The sequence below is a fragment of the Dendrobates tinctorius genome, unplaced genomic scaffold (assembly GCF_039654945.1).
Source record: "Dendrobates tinctorius isolate UK_male_01 unplaced genomic scaffold, ASM3965494v1 ptg000133l, whole genome shotgun sequence".
In the NCBI taxonomy this organism is placed as follows: domain Eukaryota; kingdom Metazoa; phylum Chordata; class Amphibia; order Anura; family Dendrobatidae; genus Dendrobates; species Dendrobates tinctorius.
Genome location: NW_027361801.1, coordinates 7,176,606 through 7,194,701, shown reverse-complemented (window position 1 = coordinate 7,194,701; position 18,096 = coordinate 7,176,606). Strand labels below are relative to the sequence as shown.

At 42.4% G+C, this 18,096-nt stretch overlaps 1 protein-coding gene across 3 annotated transcripts in view; it reads right to left on the bottom strand.

The window, feature by feature from the left end:
- Positions 1–5,902: 5,902 nt before the first annotated feature.
- Positions 5,903–18,096, bottom strand: part of LOC141048077 (5-hydroxytryptamine receptor 2A-like) — a 1,077,348-nt gene continuing 1,065,154 nt past the window's right edge. For all 3 annotated transcript variants that reach the window (XM_073543452.1, XM_073543450.1, XM_073543453.1), the window contains one exon: positions 5,903–7,126. In XM_073543452.1, the coding sequence (XP_073399553.1) occupies positions 6,291–7,126 (836 nt within the window). In that variant the 3' untranslated portion in view covers positions 5,903–6,290. The remainder of the gene's footprint in view (positions 7,127–18,096) is intronic.

Here is an 18,096-nt window from a genome sequence, read left to right as displayed (position 1 = left end):
AGAAAGGCCCAGGAGAAGGAGGACAGAGTAGTGTCACTTGCTCTTGGCAATGAGTAGGTCATTGGTGACTTTAGTTAGGGCAGTTTTGGTTGAGTGATGTGGTCGGAAGCCAGATTGTAAGCTGTCAAAGAGAGAGCAGGAGGAGAGGTGGGAGGACAGTTCAAGATGGACATGCTGTTCCAGTAGTTTTAAGGCATAAGGGAGAAGAGATATTGGGTGATAGCTAGACACATAGGATGGGTCGAGGGAGGGTAGCAGAAGATACCGTCCTGCTCCAGTTTCACTGAGAGGGGAGTAGTTTGGTGTGACGACTTCCACGGGAAGTAGGGAAACCGAAATCTCTAAGACCCGAAATCCGTGATGCACCCAGAGGCCCTCCAGCAAGTCAGCTGTGATACTGGTTAGAAACTCGGCATCCGTTGATCAAACAGCCATCATCCAAGCAAATTCATCTCTGCAACAACACAGTGACCAGACACAGGTTGTTAAGTCCTGAGCTCAGGCCCACCATGAGGATCACGATGGGAACGTGCATGTACATAGTTTGGCACCAAACTCAGAGAGGCAGATACAGGTACTAGAATGCATCAGTGCCCATCAGATTCAGCTTGCTAAACCATTAGAGACTTACAGAGTCCAGGTGAGTTCTCGCCGGTTGTGTGTGAAGTAACCTGTTGCATTTTGTTGGTTGATGGAAGCGCACTCAGGCTGAGTTTAACAGTAAAAGTTCATTTGACAAGTTTAGTGTTTACTGCTTTCCTTGTCTACGACTTCGCTGTATCCTGGGGAACCCACCCCAGTCCACGGCTTACACTAACTTCACGGGAATGCCCCAGTGACCACAATCTTGTTCATTTTACGCATAGTGAATCTGCTTTATTGAGAACATGCAGAAGATAAAGCATATTCTCAAGAAAGCAGATTCACTGTGCGTGAAACCAGCAACATTGCGGTAAGCTGGCCACCATTTTACAAAATCATATAGTGATGGAGATAGGATTAGAAGAAATAATTAAAAAAATAATACTCACCTTCCAGCCACCTACACTGCATGCTTGTCCCCGAAGATTCCTCACTCCCTCTTCTTACCACCACTGCACACACAAGCCCTGGGCCATACTTCTGTCAGAGACCAGGCTTTGGACTTCTCTGCTCACGCATGTTGTTAGCTTATGGCTATGATGTGACCGTACTGGCACACTAGGCCGGGACTTCCAAATGCAACTAGATTTGGGAAGTCTAAACCTAGGGTGAATTGAAATGTCCATCGGTGCTAAGAAGAGTATTCAAGGACCAGTTTACTGTGATATGTGGGTCTCTCTAGATTCCAGAGCATAGTAAGGCACATTCCTTTCATGGAGAATTAACTCACTGCAAGTTAAATTTTCCAGTAAAATCAAGCAGATTTTGCAAATTTGAATCTCGTCAGATCCAATCATCTCTTTATTTCACCAAACTGATCCCACAGTGGTACTACAGAACAGAGAGAGATGAAGACTCTTTGATAAAAGAAACTAAGTAATATTTTATGAGGCTGGAATTTATAATTTAGAAATGTGGAAAAATAATGTTGCATCTACTGAACTATTTTGACTTATTGTAAAAAATAAAAAGGTACTTCTTAGCACTCCAGAGTGAAAATTATTTTTGAGACTTTATCATAAGGCAATCCAAGCAAAAACTGTAACATTTCGGTCCCTATACTTGGACCTTCATCAGATGACTCTTCTGTGTCCTGCTGCAGGTCAATCTCATGGAGAAGGCAGGGGATGAGATGCTCCATTAGATCGTTCTGCAGCAGAAGACAGAATAATCATCTGATGAAGGTCCCAATATAGGGACTGAAACTTTACAATTTTTGTTTGGCTTTTTCTTGCAATAATGTTTTAACTATCATTTTCACTTTGGAGTGCCATGAAGTAGTTTATTATTTTTTACTAGTGGATATGGAACCCTTCTTGAGCACCCTCATCTACAGCAATAGTTGTGCCATATTCTCTCCATAGTTATTTTGACCTATGCTATCATATCGACTGACTTTGCGACTTGATGACTTCCTTGGAATAAAGTGAATGTATTAATAACTTCAAGAAAACAAATACTAATGATTAGAAGATGCCATGTTGTGCTGTAATTATCATTAGACAGACACAGGAAGTTTTAATAAATATTTCACAACTTTAATGACCCATATTTATTTCAGACTTGCATGTAAACTGCACTTTCTAGAAGCAAAATAATTTCATTCTCATAAATATTTGCAGAGCTGCAAGACCTGTATGTCTGATTTTTGACTGGACAAAAAAGGCTAAAGAAAAATGACTTCAATTAAGTCTCTTTAATAAATTAAAGCAATGTCGGCAGCTGAAACCTTATTTGTTTGACAGCCTGAAATTTGCGCAGTTGAACATTTGCATGAGTAGAATGATACATGGGAAATAAATGGCAGAGAGAACTTAATTAAATTATCATCATTTTGTATTAAGTGAAACCAATGTGCCTTTAGAATCCTCAGGCGAAATAAATGTGCAGGGGTTGCTATCAATGCAGCATTTTGTAGACTGGCTCTGTTGCAGTCAGGGCTAATTTGTGGTATGGTCATATAACCAACACTAATCGGCAATTATCTACAGTATAATTAATGTCAACTTGTTAAATTATATTTTTTTATATTTAATAACAGATGTGATAGATATAACACAATGTATTACCTGCAATAGCAGAGTGGTGCCACAAGGGGCACATCATTTTCAAATTTATAATAGTGGCATACATTAAAAAAAAAAAAGTTCTATTTTCCTTTTATTAAGAATATTTGAAAGTGAAGGTTCCATCTAATTTAACATTGTCCTAAGCACTGATAAGCCTTAACATAAAAACCTAATATTGTGTACATTCTTACCTGTTTATGACATGTATTCCACAAGGCATCCTGTAGGGACCAAAACATTAACCACAATGTTAAGATTACGAGATTGGCATTGTTTAGGTTAGGTAGGTGCTATGTGTTAAAGCACCAGTCCAGCATTTTTTACTTTTATTGGACCACTGGAGTGGTGATTTAAATTAAATTCCCCTGCCCCTGTCTCATCCTCAGCTGTTTTCCAGCATCACTCCTGTCGGTCTCCGGTGAAGAGTGATCTACTCCAATGATTCATGGAGTGGTGCGGAGGTCACTTTTCCATGCAAGTTTATGAGAGCCTTGTTCCGGCTCTCATAGACTTGCATTGAGAGCTTGTGATGTAGCTTCTGACATTGGGCCAATCAGAAGCTGCGCTCACCAGATGGTACCGCCGCGGGACCAGAGTGGTGCCAAAATATGGTGAAGATGCTGGAGGGTGAGTATATGACTAGGAGCAGGGGACTTACATTTAAAGTGCGCTGAAAGAAGAAAATGATGGAGTGGTGTGGACTCTGGGCATCTATGCACCAAGCAAGAAGGCATGTAGACAGTGCGGACTGTAAAGGCTGACTAGGAATCTCAGGATCAGCAGCAGGGATGAATACAAGCACACACAGACACAAAAAAGCACAGATGGTGGAGCACACCAAACATGGAACTAGGAGTCTTAATCCCAAAACACAGGTGTGTGTGTGTGTGTGTCAATGGGCCTTAGATAAGTCTAGGGAGATGGTGTCATTGATCCATGCTGAGCAACTTTCAAAATCTGCTATGGAGCACAACAGAGGGCAGTGGACCCAGGGAAGGAAGCAGAGCTCAGGGACAAGTGTATAACATTGCCTTCGTCTCATAGTGCTTCCCAGTGCCATCACTCTCCCTGGTGTGAGATGTACCAAACCGTCCACTTGATATAAAAGAAAATGCAGTTGAGCTGACCAGTTTATTGTTTTCCATTTCTCCAGTTCTGAAGCCCATTGTAGGTGATTTAGGCTGTAGGCACAGCACGGGCACTCTGACCTAAAGATACATAGACTCATACATAGTAAATTGCAGAGGACGCCAAAAGGGTTTCTAAAGACATTAAAGGCTTATATTATTGTCATACTGCAAAGTCCAACTTTGCAACTGACTTGTGATTAAAAATCATTTTGGTTCTTCATAACGGAGGGATTTTTATTGTGCTCACTGCCAAGTTGACTGGTCATCTCTGCAGTCTATCACTGAGTTGAAACTGAAGTCCTGTGCAAAATTGTCAGAAAAGTTTTGTTTTAATTCAGAAAATGCTTTTATATAGAAAAAAATGAGATTTTAAAGTACCATAGGGAGTTGAGTCAATGTAGCCCCTCCCATAACAACTAACCATAGGGTCCAGTGGCAAAATTCAGAATAAAATTTCACTCTGCTTTTGTTAACTCTTAAACGTAATTTGTTTTTTGCTATCCCATCTGAGAGCAGCATACTGTATGGACAAAGTCTCTGATTCCAAGGATATGTCACTTACTGGGCTGATTGCTGCAGTTTGGATAAAATCACAATTTTATCTGCTGCTAATCGAGCAGTTCTCTGTAAAACCCCACCCAAAAACCTGATTGGCAGCATTCTGTGTACACTGTGCATAGGCAGAAAGCTGACAATCAGTAGTGAGGAAAGGGTTATATAGAGCCATGAATATGGAGGATCAATAAACAGCAGACAAACTAGTTTTCTAAGGAAAATCTCCTGATAATTATAAAGTGATGTTACCAAAATTGAAGCAAGCTGCGCAGTAAGTGACACATCCTTGGAATCAGGATCTCTCTGTTTCTAGATTATGTTGCTTAGGTTGCAAAACTCTTGTGACATATTCCCTTTGTGTAAGCAAATAAAATAAATATGCATTTATTTGAAGTAGGCAAATACATTTTATAGACACACACAAAAAAAATTTTGGGCCGCCATGTACCATGTGTCATTTGTAATACTTTTCTTTGGGTAATCACTCTCACATTTGCGGATGTTTTAAAAATGTAGGCAGGTCCTCTTAGTGAATTTGGGTCATACTCATTAGATGGATGCTGACTTGACCTTCCAATTTCGCTCGGTGTGACAATACATGTCCATTATGCCATGTATGTGTATGGGTGTTGGTAGTATTGCCCTTTGGCATTGCGCCTACAGCTATTAAGGTGCATGACTAGCTCTATATGGCACCATGGTCTGATTGCTTGATATTCACACCCTTTAGCTACATATATCCTACCGACTAGGCTAGATTACCTTCAGTCATGGGGGAAATAGCCTCCCATAAGTGCTACCATGTTAAAGGGAATCTGTCACCTGGATTTGGCGGGCTATTTAAATCAGGTCTGTCCGGTCCGATAGGTGGTGTTTCGCATCTTTGCCGCCTCCCCATCCTTGGCCGCCGTTCGCAGTTTTTTCATGAATAGGAGTAGGTGTCCGCCATCTTTCACGCATACGCTAAGCATTCTTTGCTCGCACATGCGCAGTATGCTTTACCCAACTGCAGGCAAAGCCGAAAAGCCTTACGCGCATGTGCCGGTTAACTAGGCCCCGGAACACAGCAAAATACTTCCGGGGCTTAGCTAACTGGCGCATGCGCAGTAAGGCTTTTCGGCTTTGCCTGCAGTTGGGTAAAGCATACTGCACATGCGCAAGCCAAGAATGCTTAGCGCATGCGCGAAAGATGGCGGACACCTACTCCTATTCATGAAAAAACTGCGGACGGCGGCCAAGGATGGGGAGGCGGCAAAGATCCGAAACACTGCCCATCGAACTGGACAGACCTCATTTAAGTAGCCCGCCAAAACCAGGTGACAGATTCCCTTTAAAGGCTACTTGACTATAATGCTGGCTACACATTTACTCCAATAACTTTTAATACCCTTTCTAATATACTACATATTGAAATACGCATCTTGAAATAAAAAATAAAACCACAAATTCTTCATTTCGAAAGGCATGAATCTGAAAAATAAAGGAAGACAGACATAGTCTAAGCAGTGATGGGTACTTCGATTGAGTCTCCGTTTAATGAATCACTTTGTTTATGCAGTTGTTTAATATCTTTAGCATATCAACCTATGATTTATTTGAAGCAGATTTATCATGCAATTAAAGAGATGGCCATCACATTCTGCCAATTATTGAACCAAAATATTCACTATTTTGTCTATTTTTATATTCAAAAATGAACCAATACATGGATCATTGGACTGAAGCACTGGACTGCAGAAACATCTTAAAAAAGTTTTTTTTTTCTTTTCTTTTTTATGAACAAATATTTACATAATTCTCATCATTCTGAATTCGACATAACATATAACATATATTTTTATTTAACACAAACGTTTGAAACTGACCTAAGAGTGAAGGTTTATTGGACCTTGCTTCAAACACAGCTAACTCGTTCACTTACAACATTAGAACTGTTTAATGATAATTCTGAAGTCCCGGCTTGCATTTCTATTGCCTCCTCCGTCTCATCCATTTCCATGCTAGTAAGTTCATTGCCATTCCTGTAATGGTTTAAATTAAGGTCTTTGCTGTACAAGACAGTGGATGCTGCATTATGATGGCATTGATTTTGCTGGATCACTGTCCCTTTGCTATTGTTATATCGGCATCGGATGTAGTTGGAAAAAGCTCTTCGGTATGTTCTATTAAAAAGTGTGTAGACTAATGGGTTGATTCCCGAAGAAACATAACCAACCCAAACAAATACATTCAGTAGTTCTACCATGAGGTCTTTATCACAAGCTTCTTTACAAAGTACAGACATGATGTTTGTGATGAAAAATGGGCACCACATGATAAGAAACAAGAAGAAGACTATGCCAAGGACTTTCGAAGCCCGACGTTCATTGTTTATTGATTGCATCGTTCCCTTTCGAAAGAGTGCCCCTTCTTTGTTGACCGGTGAGTTTAAGTGAGACGCTGCCTCGTGATTTTGGATCATTGAAATATTTTCTGTGTTGTTGTCTTTTTTTATGCCACTATTGCTGTTCTTCCTCTGCTTTGGCACTTCTTCATACATGAATACAGTAGCCTGTTTTTGAAGAACCTGAATGGTCAAGCAGTAAGTAAATACCATTATAATAAGTGGAATAAAAAATGCCACAAAGGATCCCAGGAGTACAAAATTTTCATCATTCAACACGCAGCTTCCATTCACAAAAACTCTGGAGTCATCCTGAAGGCCAATAACAGGAATTGGCATTGAAATGCCTAAAAAAATCAAAGAGAAGAGAAAAACAGAAGTAAGAATGATTCCAAACATTTTTTTAAACTAGGAAATTGTACTACATATATTCTAATTGTCTCTTCAGAGAGGAAGAGGATTAGAACGCGTGTCACCTATTGGAAGTAGCAATTCTAAAAGTCAGTGTTGACGCTTTTAACTTGACTTAGGATAAAAGCCAAACCAGAATCTCAATTTGCAGATACTGTGTTTCGGGGTACTGCTCCTCATCAGTGCAAAGCGTGAGCTCTGGTTTGGCTGTGAGAGAGGCGTCTGACCGATATCCAAGAAGTATTGTTTCTCCTTGCAGAGATTGACATGCTAAGCATGCCGAGATGAGGAGACTTAAAGCCGCAATGCTCCTCTGGCAAATATGCAAATTGCCTCTTCAGAGAGGAGAGGACTAGAACTCTAGTGCCACCTATTGGAAGTAGCAATCCTAAAAGTCAATATAGACCCTTTAACAAGCCTTGTCCCGTGACTTAGGATACAGATCTGGTTTGGCTTTTATCCTAATTCATGTGGCAAGGCTCGTTAAAGGGTCTATATTGACTCATAACGGCAGGTCAGTTTTAGCATTTAGTGAGCATGGTAAATAAAATACTCAAAACACAATTGTGGAATTGCACTTTTTTGCAATTTCATCGCACTTGGATTTTTTCCCATTTTCCAGTATACTATATGGTAAAATCAAAATTACAACCCGTTCCACAAAAATCAGTACTTCACATGGCTATATTTACAGAAAAATAAAAAAGTTATGGTTTTGTGAAGAAGGGGAGAAAAAAACAAAAGCGCAAAAACATAAAAACCCAAGGTGGTAAAGGGGTTAATAATTTGTTCAAAGATCTTTCCTGGTATAGAAGTAAGGCTCACTTGCCTGTAATTTTCTGGTTCCACCTTTTTTGAAGATTTTTTTTTTTTTTTTTTACCATGTTCAATAAATACTAAACTAACCTGCCACTATACTATGATTCTCCAGGTCATTGTGAGTTCGTAAATACTAAACATGTATAGGCTTCTTTTTCATTTAAGTGGTGAAAAATAGAATCCAAAGTTTGTAAAAAAAAATAAATAAATAAAATTGTCACCATTTTCCAGGACCGGTAGCATCTCCATTTTTCACTATCTGGCAGGGCTTATTTTTTGCATGCTCAGCTGATGTTTTTATTGATACCATTTTAAGGTAGATACGATGCTTTGATTGCATGTTATTGCATTTTAATTCAATGTTGCGGCGACCAAAAAAACATAATTTTGGCATTTTGATTTTTTTCTTGTTACGCTGTTTACCAAGTAGTTTAATTCTTTTTATATACTGATAGATTGGGCAATTTCGAACGTGACGATGCCAAATATTTATACTTTTTAATATTGTTTGATTTCGAATGGGACGAAAGGGCATGATTTGAACTTTTATACTTTTTTAATATTTTTAAAACTTATTTTTAATTTTTATTGGCATCAATAGTCTCCATTAGAGATTAGAAGCTGTGATCATCCGATTGCCTGTGCTACAGATAGCAGCTAAAATGCTGCCACAGGGCAGCGCTCATAGAAGTCTAGTAATGACAACCACAGGGGACTCCTGCAGATCACAGGTTGTCATGCCAAACCAGGCTGCATCAAAGACTCTCTGGTCAGAAGGGGGTCATTGAGCAAATGGGAGATAGAGATTGTCAGCTCTTCTTCCCATGGGCCTGAATCACAAGTCACAACAAAGTCATGCTCCTGTGGTCGATATGAGAGTGACAGTTACATTACAGTACTATATACTATTTGCACAATAAAATACTTAAAAGATACTCACAGAAAGACACAACCTTAAGATTTATGGTGATTATAAATCTTTTTTTGAGGGCGGAAATGGGGCAGGATGGTGGAAGAGAAGAAATATTAATTCAGCTTTTGCTTTGTAGTTTTTATTTTATGTTGTCTAGCACACAATAATTCTTAGATATGCATGTATCATTTTTTTAAGACACTTACCCAATAAAATGGAAATGGAATAGATAATTTTTGTGGAAAAGAAGTGTTTATATGTTTTTTAAAATTTTGAATTTTTTTAAATAAATTTTGTTGAACCTCAATGTAGGTGCTCTGCTATCTTGACAATGAGATCCCCCTCTACTACTACTTTGGACTTTTCAAAAGCTTTTGATACGGTGCCACACAAAAGGTTGATACATAAAATGAGAACAATGGGTGTAGGGGGAAATATATGTAAGTGGGTTAAGAGCTGGCTCAGGGATAGGAAACAAAGGATGGTCATTAAGGGAGCACACTCAGACTGGGTCGCAGTTAGCAGTGGGGTACCACAGGGGTCAGTATTGGGCCAGCTTCTTTTTAACATATTTATTAATGACCTTGTAGGGGGCATACAGAGTAGAATTTCAATATTTGCAGATGACACTAAACTCTGCAGGGTAATCAATACAGTGGAGGACAATTTAATATTACAGGAAGATTTATGTAAACTAGATGCTTTGGCTGATAAAAGGCAAATGAGCTTTAATGGGGATAAATGTAAGGTCATGCACTTGGGCAGAAGAATTAAGATGTCTAATTATGTGCTTAATTGTAAAACACTGGGCAAAACTGTCACTGAAAAAGACCTGAGTGTATGGGTGGATGACGAGTGTGACCAACTTTTTACTATTGAGGCTGCCTATGCAGCATCAGTAGTAAAAAGATCTAATGTTAAAAAAAAAAAAAAATCATGTTTTTCTCACCTTCCGACGTCCCGCGCAGCGTTCCCGATCATCGCAATGCTGCTGGCAGGTCCCGTTCCCAGTGATGCCTTGTGACAATGACCTTTGATGACGTTATCAAAGGTCATTGCTGCAATACATCACTGGGAACGGGACCTGCCGGCAGCATTGCTGTAGCCTGGTGATGCTGCGAGGGACATCGGAAGGTGAGAATATGACGATTTTTTTTTTAATTCTATTTTTTACAGGGATATGGTACCCAGAGCCCGGAGGACTGTCTCCTCTCCTCTGGACAGTGAGTACCATCCCCAAATGTTCTGCTTACTTTTCGCATGGTGGGCACAGCCACATGTGGAAAGTAAGCAGAACAATGCATTCCTATGTGGGCGGAATCGCCGCGATTCCGCAAAATTAATGAGTATGCTGCGGATTTTTCCGCAATGCGATTCCGCTGCGGAAAAATCCGCAGCATTAGCACAGCATTGCGGAATCCCATAGGATTGCATGGAATGCTGTTTTTTTGCATTTTCGCGGCAAAAACGCATGTTAAAAACCGCCACGAAAACGGGAAAAAAATGCAATGTGTGAATGCAGCCTTAGTGGCCAGTGTCAGGCAACTGCTACAAAGGCAAATAAAATAACGGGATGCATTAAAAGAGGCATAGATGCTAATGGAGAACATAGTTTTACCTCTATACAAGGTGCATTGGAGGAGCATTGCACGACGAATAAACCTCCTTACCTTGACAAGCCAGAGCTGGCATGTCACTCTCCACAAGGAGAAACCTTACCCCTTAGACCTCAGTCCAGAGCCTCTCACCTAGCCAAATTAGTTCTCATTCTTTGCACTGACGAGAGCCTATAGCTCAAAACAGTGCCTGCAAATTGAGATTCTGATTTGACTTTTATCCTAAGTCATATTACAAGACTCGTTGAAGGGTTGATTGTGACTTGTAGGATAGCTACTACCAACAGGTGGCGCTATAGAGCTCAAGTCCTCTTTTTCTCTGAAGAGGCAATTTGCATATTATTTTCCCAGAGGAGCATTGCAGGACGAATAAGCCTCCTTACCTTGACAAGCCAGAGCTGGCATGTCACTCTCCACAAGGAGAAACCTTACCCCTTAGACCTCAGTCCAGAGCCTCTCACCTAGCCAAATCAGTTCTCATACTTTGCACTGACGAGAGCCAATAGCCTGAAACACCGTGTCTGCAAATTGAGATTCTGATTTGGCTTTTATCCTAAGTCATATTACAAGACACGTTAAAGGGTTGATTGTTACTTGTAGGATCGCTACTACCAACAGGTGGCGCTATAGAGTTCAAGTCCTTTTTTTTCTCTGAAGAGGCAATTTGCACCTCTATACAAGTCAGTAGTATGACCACACTTAGAATACTGTGTACAGTTCTGGTCTCCGGTGTATAAGAAAGACATAGCTGAACTGGAGCAGGTGCAGAGAAGAGTGACCAAGGTTATTAGAGAAATGGGGGGTCTGCAATACCAAGACAGGTTATTACACTTGGGGTTATTTAGTTTGGAGAATCGAAGGCTTAGGGGTGATCTTATTACAATGTATAAATATATGCAGGGACAGTACAAAGACCTTTCTAATGATCTTTTTACTCGTAGACCTGTGACGGGGACAAGGGGGCATCCTCTATGTCTGGAGGAAAGAAGGTTTAAGCATACTCACAGATGCGGATTCTTTACTGTAAGAACAGTGAGACTAAGAATCTCTCTGCCATATGATGTTGTAATGAGTGATTCAATACTAAAATTTAAGTAGGGACTGGATGCTTTTCTTGAAAAGTATAATATTACAGGTTATATACACTAGTTTCCTTGATATTCCGTTCATCCAGGGAGCTAGTCTCATTGCCGTATGTGGAGTCGGGAAGGATTTTTTTTTCCCCAATGTGAAGCTTACTGATTGCCACATTGTTTTTTTTTGCCTTCCTCTGGATCAACATGTTAGGGCAAGTTAGGATAGGATATGGGTTGAACTAGATGGACTTAAAGTCTTCCTTCAACCTTAATAACTATGTTACTATGTTGTGTTGTGCCTTGCATAGTGGATTGGGGACATACAGCATCCTAAAATACTTTATATTGGGTAAACCTGGTGACAGATTCCTTTCAACAAGAATGATTTATATATCCTGCACCACTTTCAGTCTCTTTTCTACTCCATACTGTTTTTCTGAGCAGACATGATCGTGCAAAATTATAGTTCAAGAATTAAGGCAGATCATGAATGGAGAAGAAATGGCACAGCACTACTATCACTCAGAATCAGAGTTCTGGCATATAGTGATATGATCTAGTAATAATGACTCTTTTGAGACAACCCCTTTAAAAAAGGCATGTTAAAATTAGAGAAATAACAAAAAAATTAAAAATCATCATTTTGGTCCAGATGCCTCATTGAAATGGGGGGTGTGTTTTGAGTTACTATCATTGGTTTCAGACTGATGCAGGTTCTATGCGTGTACAGACTTACATACTAGGCAGATTATCTGACAGATACAGCTAGCATTATATCCACAATACATATATTAGGTGTAAAGTATTTATGTATCATTCCCAATGAATAATTCATAGTTCTCCTACTAGTTTACCGGAATAGAAATCCTGACCCTCTGCTTCATGTGATAATATTACACATGTACTGTACATAGTGTATTTGGATAGGCCTCAGAAATGTAAAATAATTTACACAGGCTTGGTTTTGTAATAATGTCTCAATAGAAATGAGCAAGATAATTCAGCTGACGGCTAGCTTTTTTTATACCTTGCTTTTCATTGTTTTCATTCTTGGTTGAGGCGAAACCACAGTCATTCAATTAGTTTGACCTCATTAGAGAAAGGTTAATTTTACAGCCTGAGGAGCACTGACATGTTTGTGTTATGATTTTTATTATTCATGTTATTTGTCTAGATTACTGGGGCTCAAATACAGGTTGTCCACTATTCAGAGATACAGGTGCATCTCACAAAATTAGAATATCATCAAAAAGTTCATTTATTTCAGTTCTTCAATACAAAAAGTGACACTCATATATTATATAGTCATTACAAAAAGAGTGATCTATTTCACATGTTTATTTCTGTTAATGTTGATGATTATGGCTTACAGCTAATGAAAACCCAAAAGTCATTAAAATCTGAAATGTTGGCCTACTGAAATGTTTGTTCGGTAAATACACTCAATACTTGGTCAGGGCTCCTTTGGTATTAATTACTGCGTCAATGTGGCGTGGCATGGAGGCGATCAGCCTGTGGCACTGCTGAGGGTTTATGGATGCCCAGGTTTGATAGCAGCCTTCAGCTCGTCTGCATTGTTTGGTCTAGTGTCTCATATTCTTCTTGACAAGTCCCCATAGATTCTCTATGGGTTTAAGGTCAGGAGGACTTGGCTAGCCAATCAAGCTCAGTGATACTGTTGTTTTTAAACCAGGTATTGGTACTTTTGGCAGTGTGGACTGGTGCCAATTCCTGCTGGAGAATGAAAATTCCATCTCCAAAAAGCTTGTCAGCAGAGGGAAGCATGAAGTGCTCTAAAATTTCCTGGTAGACGGCTGCGCTGACTTTGGTCAGCAGATGACATGGCTCCCGAAACCATCATTGATTGTGGATACTTCATTCTAGACCTTGGAAATCAAGGTCCCAGAGTCTAGAGGAAGAGTGCAGATAGAAACAATCTAAGCTGCTTAAAGTCTAGTGTGAAGTTTCCACAATCACTGATGGTTTGGGGAGCCATGTCATCTGCTAGTCTAGGTACACTGTGTTTTATCAAGAACAAAGTCAGCGCAGCCATTTAAAAACAATAGCATCACTGTGCTTGATTGGACAGCAAACTTGACTGACCTTAAACCCATTGTAAAGCAGCGGTGTCCACGCTGTGCCGTTATGAGGCAGTGACCCAAGCAAGTTCAAAACAGAAATTTTTTTAATGTCCAACAAAAATCACTCAGTGCACAGCACGCCGTATCTTGCGGATCGCAGCCGGATAAACAAAACCCCAGTCCAGGGCAGTTGCCATGAGCGACGTACTGCCGGGTATACAGGGAGGGTTGCCAGTACCTTTGGCTCCGCTGTCCCTGTGTTAACTAACACAGGGCGTGCTCTGCAGATCACCTGCTCTGTTTCCTCACCAGAGCAACACTGACCAAATCAATCCTCCCTGTAGGGTTTTTTTTTCCTTTTCCAACCTGTGGCCATAGGCCACTCATAAGACCTAGGCTGGAGGAAACGGACCGGACCCCACTACCTTCCTGCAGTCCGTTTCAAAAATAAAAGCCCATACCGGGTTTTTCAAAACAAACTCCTTGGTCCAAATAGCTTGACCAGGTTCGAACTTACTTTTATTCTGCCCTGCAAGTCACAGATGCGTTGCTGTGATCACAAGCCACTCCAGCGGATCTAATACATTTCAGAGCACATCCTGGGGGACACATAGCAACTGTAGAGTCGGTGGTGGGCCGAGCCGAGCTGGGGGGTGGTCCCTCTTTTATACCGCTCAGAGATGACACAGAGACAAGATGGAGGCAGTTACTGGGTACAACAGGTCCTAGTTTATTTCTTTACTTGCCGTTCACCTGACGGCCTCCGCAACACACCGCACTTCGCTTCACTTGTCGGCTCTACGATTTCAGAGCCGTTTTCACACTGCCACCAGGGACGTATTTGTACGTACCTACCGTCCCTCCTTCAGTGTTTGATGTTCCTGACAGGTCCATCACTGTGGCCGCCCTAGGCCCATAAACCATCAGCGCTTCCACTGGTCAGTCGTCGTGTTAAATGCGGTATCCTGCACCCACTGCCACGTCTCTTCTGCGGTACCTTCCTGTCAAGACCACCCCCCTGACGTTCTCTCTCCTCAGTCCCCCTGGTCGGATTCTCCTCAGAGCGCACAGACTGTCGCAGTCTTCCTGTCACCTGAGCTCCCCCTGGGGACTGGAACTTTCTGGAACCCTCCCTCAGAATTTATAACTCACCCGGTTCCTTGAAACTGTCACTCCAACTGTCACCACGCCCCCCATGACCAACGGTTTCTAAAGCCCTAAGCTGCTGTCAAGTCCTTTGCTCACACTCCTTCCTGCGATCTAATGGTCAACCCAAGGTACTGCACGTCCACTACACTTTCCTAGCTGTTTCCCCACTGTACACCTACCTACACTGTGCAAACCTTTCCTTCTTCACTCAGACTAGTCCGTCCGTCAGGTCACTTTCCCCACACTCCTCCTTCCTTTGTCCATTGTCGTCCTCGACAATCATCATCCCTGCCTTCGTCGTTCTGAAGCTACACCTACATTCTGTTGTCGGACCAGCTGTTGAGCCAAACCCACTATCTGCGGGGGCCGAACCATACTGGGAGCACTATGCTCTGAGCAGCCTACTGCTACTCACCAGCGCGCACGCCACATGACAACGTTTTTCAAATTGGGCTAGGTACACCCATATTCTCTCTATGGCATGTACCTTCCCCTACTCTCCCCTTCTGTTACCTTTCACTATCCGGTACGCCATGATCGAGTCCACACACCTACCAGATCATTGCCGGCGCCTGCCTTCCTCCTTCAGGGGTGTCCGTGGTGTTGGGGACCTGACCTAGGACGGTCTGTCTCTCTCACGTCTTCCAACTCATTTTCCTTTCTTTCAATAACGGGTCATGGTCGGCGTCCCGGTCTCCCAGACCTCCTCAACTCTTAGATCCCTTCCGGATCTCACACTTTCCTTTGGTCCTGCAGACCTTCCCTTACCCGGACCTGTTGCATTTACTTTGCATATTATACATCAAACAACTCTATAATAGCACAAGTACCCATTTTTATATTTTTTTTTCGTTTTCTTTTGCTTTAAAACTCAACATCCAACAGTAAACATCACCAGTACTCCTTTTCCCTCCCCCTTCCTTGGACATGGCTCTCCCTCTCTTCTACATATCCCCGCTCTGTCAGGCAATCAACTTTACGTTTGCTTTCCATACATGGAACATAAGAAAAGAGAGAGAAAGAAAATAATTGCATTTGTTAACAACAACAAAACTTTTTTTTTTTTTTTAAATGCAACTGTCCTTATAATCTGCACAACGGTGATACGAACTCCTGACAGTTCAATCCTCCTTCCGGTGGTCAGTAGTAAGGGACCCCACAACCGTGGAGCTCCCAGAATGCAAGAAGTGTCCCTTTCTGCAAGTTAGTATAAACGAGCCGTCCCGGGGGTCGTGCAGCCGCCATGCCAGCCCCTCCCCTCTCATGGAGCAGGTTCCAGACTTCCTGCGCCCTGGCCCTCTTCTCTATAACTCCTGCGACCCAAACAGAGGGTCCGGCACGAGCCCTGGAGTCCGGTGGGCGGGACTTAACCGAGGAAGGGCGTGGATCAGAGGCGGCCGATGATTTCTGCAGCTCAACAGCCGCTGGGGCCAGGTGGCAAATGGGGACAACCGGGTCCTCGGAGGCTGGAATCACAGGGCCCACTAAGGCCTCTTTCACACATCAGGTTTTCGCCGTCAGGCGCGATCCGGCGCTTTTGACAAAAAACGGATCCGGCGAAATGCAATGCCGGATCCGGTTTCCCCCCATTGACTTGCATTAGAGCCGGATCGAGCCGGATGGCCATGCGTTTCATCCGGTTTTCGCCGGATCCGGCAATGTGTCGCGATCCGGCGTCTGGAAAAAACGGCTACTGTAACGTTTTTTGTCTCCGGCAAAAAAGCCGGACACGCCGGATTTTTCACACAATGAAAGCCTATGAGAGCCGCAATGCGCCTGATCCGGCGACAGCCGGATCCGGTTTTTTTGGTCTGAGCATGCTCAGTAGCTCTGCCCACAAGACATATATAAAAGCAAGACAGTGGGACCCTCAGCCACACCCAACATGCCACCCAAGACAGCAACCAGGCGCAGGAGAAGGCAGGAGACATCTGCAGCTGCACCATCAGCACCACCCCAATTGGAGCAGCATGCTGAACAACGGGAGGGGAGTCCAGCAGCAGATGAGAGACGGTAATTATCAAATCCCCCATTCCTCCAAACTAGGGCCATGGAATATCAAGATATTCATTGGCCCTTTGTTTCTCTTTATTCAACAGCCGCCCAATAGATGCAGCAATGGCAGCAGCAGGAATACCACCCACAGCCATGGAGTCTGGCCAGCAGGAAGACAGCACATCTTCTTCTGGGAGCCCTCCCTCGCATCGTCAGCGTTTGACGGTAAGTTTTTATTTCCAAAATCCATCATCTCTGTAATATATGTCTATTCATTGCCTTTTATTTCAAAACAGGAATCACAAGATGAAGAGGAGCTCCCAGAAGAAGAAGGAAGGGGTGGACAGACACCTGGAGTGGGCTCACAATTGGTAAGATTTTGGCATCAAACGCAGAAACACAAAATCACACTACACACAACACATAGAAAACAATGTTCTGCAGACCACACACAGCAAACAAATGCCTACATCCAAAGACATAACATTTTTTGTTTTCTTCTCTAGTCTTCCCAATCTGGTGCTCGGCCAAGAGGTCCTCGCAGTGCCTTCCAGGGTCGTCGGCGACAGCAACGCAGCGGTCACCAGCGTGTAAGTATAAATATTTTTGCTTTGTTTTTTTGCACTTTTTATTTCATTTCTTTTGTGGAGGCTAATTATGTTATTTTTGTCTTTTTCTTTAACAGCCTTCACAGCGTGCTCCCGACTCTGACGGTGAGGATGGAGGAATCGATGTGGACCACCTCATCGATCTCGTCAGAGAAAGGAAGCCGCTCTGGAATATGGCTGACCGCCGCCACGCTGACCTGATCGTTACCCGACGGCTCTGGGAGGAAATCTGTTCGCTCCTTGTGGGCCGCTGGGAGGACCTCGATGCTCGGGCCCAGATTAAAGAGCGTAAGTATATACAGTACCGGTTGCTTAATGTAAACCAGTGTTTCCCGAACTCCAGTCCTCGTGGTCCCCACGGATCATGTGTTCAAGATTTCTATTTACTATGGAAATCCTAAAAACATGACCCCTGGGGACCATGAGGACTGGAGTTTGGGAAACACTGATGTTGTATACTAACCACTCCTTTCTCGTTTCAGGGAACAGAATTGTGAATCGGTGGCGGTCTGTGAGGGATCGTTTCAAGAAGGAGTTCAATAAAGAGATGCGGGCCCCGAGTGGATCTGGAGGACGCAGGAGCAAGTACAAGTATGCACAAGCCCTGTCGTTCCTCCGGGAAACAATAGTCACTAGAAGGTAAATATTA